Source organism: Pogona vitticeps, chromosome 1 (assembly GCF_051106095.1).
Source record: "Pogona vitticeps strain Pit_001003342236 chromosome 1, PviZW2.1, whole genome shotgun sequence".
NCBI classification, from domain to species: Eukaryota; Metazoa; Chordata; class Lepidosauria; order Squamata; family Agamidae; genus Pogona; species Pogona vitticeps.
Genome location: NC_135783.1, coordinates 266,223,430 through 266,227,156, shown reverse-complemented (window position 1 = coordinate 266,227,156; position 3,727 = coordinate 266,223,430). Strand labels below are relative to the sequence as shown.

The 3,727-nt window shown below is 35.4% G+C and overlaps 1 protein-coding gene and 1 long non-coding RNA gene across 2 annotated transcripts in view; one reads left to right on the top strand and one right to left on the bottom strand.

Annotated features, from left to right (window-relative positions):
- GALNT18 (polypeptide N-acetylgalactosaminyltransferase 18) overlaps positions 1-3,727 on the top strand; it is a 366,080-nt gene that overhangs the window by 304,534 nt on the left and 57,819 nt on the right. The window contains exon 9 of the mRNA XM_020789957.3: positions 1,613-1,708. Coding sequence (XP_020645616.1) covers positions 1,613-1,708 — 96 coding nt within the window. The remainder of the gene's footprint in view (positions 1-1,612; positions 1,709-3,727) is intronic.
- LOC144586140 (uncharacterized) overlaps positions 1-3,727 on the bottom strand; it is a 42,700-nt gene that overhangs the window by 32,750 nt on the left and 6,223 nt on the right. The window lies entirely within an intron of this gene.

Below are 3,727 nucleotides of genomic sequence, written 5' to 3'. Positions count from 1 at the left end.
CTGCATTAAAAATATGAGAAAGATGTCAGCAATGTGTTTTGACTAATAGAGCAAGCATACAAAATAAATAAAACTGATTGTTCTCAATCTTGCAGCCCAGTCATTACTGTGTGTACTCAAAAGACGGTCCTATTGCATTATAGCTGAAGGGACCTTCTTACAAACAAAACTATGATGGTCACTGGCAAAAGTAATTCTTTTTGTCAGGATTGGTCTGGGATCTTTAAAAAGTTTTTATTCTTAGTATCAGAGATCTGGAGTTTGCTGAGACTCATAAAAACTAAATATATTTGTCACTTACTGAAAGTGGTGTTCTAGCTAAAGTGGATGCCTAAGGCCACTTTGATCATAGACATAAATAGGGGGAAACAGAACATGGCAGTGGAATAACAGTTCTCTGTCACACAAATGTTGAATTAATCCAATATTTATTTGACAAGCATGAATTAAAAACTTAGATCAGTGCTGCAAAAGTGTCAGCTATGCCAGATTTCTTATAGCAATTCTGAAGGAAAGCTGAAATACCACGGAGCACCGCGAAAGACATAGAATTGCCCTGATATAGTAAAAGTCGGTAGTGAGTGCAGTTTTTCATTTGCTTTCTGTTTGTACTTTTCTCACATTTTGTGTATTAGCTGGTAGAAGTCTCCTTCATGTATATTCATCAGTATCTTATTTAGGAAATCGGTTTGTTTGGCCATGTTGTTTGTCACTTGTGTTCATCTCTGCATTCACATTGTATTCAAGAGCATTATTCAAGAGCGTATCACAAGAATTTGGGATTAATGAGAAATTTTCTTTTTTTAATTAACATTTTATTAGTTTTTCACTATATCTACATTCAGTTTGTATTTGTTAAACATTATGTTACATGGGTTTGCTTATAATTATCTATTTTTGTGTTTTGGTGATTTAATCAGTATACAATGTTCTCAAAATCCTCTAGTAAAATACCTAATAAAAGCAATTCTAGTTTCAAATCTATATAATTTTGAGGCAATTTAACTGAGCGACTTTGTATTTTATACCAATAATAACTAAATAAATTCCTAACACATAGTAAATGGGTCTTCTAGGATCCCAGTTGGTACCAGATCCCATGCACTTACAGTACTTTTGAAGTAAGGGGGGGTGGCAGGGGAGAGAATAGCTGCTTCCTGTGCTTTACAGTAACAATTAGTTTGGCCCTTAAGACAGAAGCTTAAGTGCTCAACTTCTGATCTGTGACCTCCCTATCTTTTTAAAAATTCTAAAAGTTTGTAAAACCTCAAATAATGTGCCTCAGTTCTCATGAAGGCCAAGGCTTTGCCCAATAAGAAGCAAAAGACGTGAATCATAGAAGGGGTAAACTTGCATTCATTTATGATAATAGAACCCCAGCAGATGTTTTTGTAGATGCAAACACCCTTGCATAGCCTGAATGCAAAGTAGGCATTACAGGTAATGCTGCAGTAGCACATTATGCGTGTTACTAAATGCCAGAATAGCTTTACTTACTAGTTGTTTAAATGTTATTACAAAGATAATAAGTATGCAGTGAGCTGTTTCACATATCCTTGTATTAACAGGTTCTTGGTGTTTTCTTTCCCTGTCTCTGTTCTGTATTCTGTAGCTGCAGAATTCCCTAAAAAGCGATTTGTGCCTTGATCAGGGGCCAGACACAGAAAATATTCCTATCATGTATATTTGCCATGGAATGACACCACAGGTTAGTGAGACTAATGATCTTGTATCTTGTTGCTGCTCTTAGAAGGATGTGTGGGCGGAACCATATTGTAACTGACAGGGTTGTTTCCTTCCTGGTACAATACCTCCTCTGGCTGTTTATTCAATACTGTGTGATGAATGGGGACATTAATTTTGCCAAGATGTTGAGAATTGCTGGCTTATTAATTAGTGCTTTGTCAAGAAGAAGCCTCATGTAGTCACCCTGAATGAAATAAGGCTGTATGTAAGAATTGTTGGTGTAGATGAATATTGGTCTTTTTAAATAGGATCAGTAATTTGAATGCAACAGTAAGTATTCAAAGGCATTTGCTTTTTTCTCTTGTGCTTTTGAATGCCAAGAATTCATTTGTAAAAGAATTTGTTAAAACCTTGAATCCGTCTTCCAATAAATATATTCTAGATTATACCAAACAGAGTGTTGTAGCTTTTTTAGCACTCAATTTCCACCAGTTTGCATAAGATTGTTATTGATGTGCTAGTCTTGCCATAAGCTAGTTGCTATGTGACTTCACTGAGACATACCAAGTACTTTGATATTGAAAATTAGTAAGCAGTTATGTGGCAGACCTGGAATAAGAGTAAGGGCTTGTCTGAACTTGGGCTTTTGGAGTGGGCTGGTGTGGACTAAATAAGAGCTTGTGGTCAGGTGGAGGAGCAATGTGCTATTTGGTGTGATCCTCACATCCAAATAACATACTGAAGCTCAAATAACCCTTTTTGTTCTGGCTCCTTCCAATATTGTGAAGTGGGTTAATAAGCAAGCCACTTCAGGATATTAACAAACTGAACACTTTCTTTGCTCCTTGGAGGAGGGGCAGGGGAAGTGACTTTTTTTCAAAAGATGATGGTAGACTATCACTGAAGCGCTACATCACTTTTAAAAAGAAGAGAAAAATTGGTTTGTCTCAAGTGCCAGTGAAGAAACTGCCTGCATTATTTGTTTGTTTGCTTGCTTGTTTATTAGATTTCTGCATTAGTGAATCCATGGACATTTTACCTAAATCTACTGTTAATGTTTTAAAAAATAGTTTCACTGGCAGTGTGGTACAGTAAATAAAGTAACAGGCTAGAACTCAGGAGACCTGGGTTCAAATGTCTTCTCAGCCATGGAAGCTCACTGGGGTTAGCAAGGTTAAAACCATTTGAAAAATATTTGATATATCTTGAAAACCCAATTATGGACACAATAAGTTGGATGCGACTTGATAGCACTTAACACAACAACAGTGTTACTTTTATTTTTAAAATATTTCAAGAAAGATTCTGTTATAGAAAAAAATCTCTTTTTCTTGGGATCTGTAATTCGAAATCAGAAACAGAAAAAATGTTTTATGTTATGCTAACATTATCATTTGTATAGCAATAGTCAAAAAGCTTTGTCTCTGTTTTTTGTAGTAAGAGATACTTGTTACATGATTTTATATTGGTTAGATTTTGAAGCACATGAAATGCTGTGTATGTTTTATTTCTGTCCCTGGAGGAGTTAGTCTTGTTTTACAGACTGACTTCAATATTGATCATACTGGTGGGGATGTATTTTAGTAAATTATGAATGATGGAAAGGAAAATGTCAAAGAGCCTCATCTATCCTGCTTATGTACTGAACAGGCTCAAACTTACCCTCCCTCTCTTGTAATTATATTGCAAACTAGAGTTTGCCTACAGGAGTTTTCTAAAAAAGGATCCTCAGCATAGCCTTGAGTAACTAACTCCTTTCTGTGTCTTTCATAAGTTACTGAGAGTTATTACTCTCCAAAAGTCTGAGAATGTTTTATAACTCTCTTTTAATGTATCATTCATCTGCACCAATGATATTGTAAATGCATTGTCATGGATTCAAACCAGAAAATGAATTAAAATTCAGAGACACAGAAACACACACAGAGAGAGAGAGAGAGAGAAAGCTTCCTTCACAGTTGTCATCATTTTCCAGAACTATTTTGGAACAGAACACTACCTGAATGACTAAAGTGCTAAAAAAAATTTATAGCACAATATT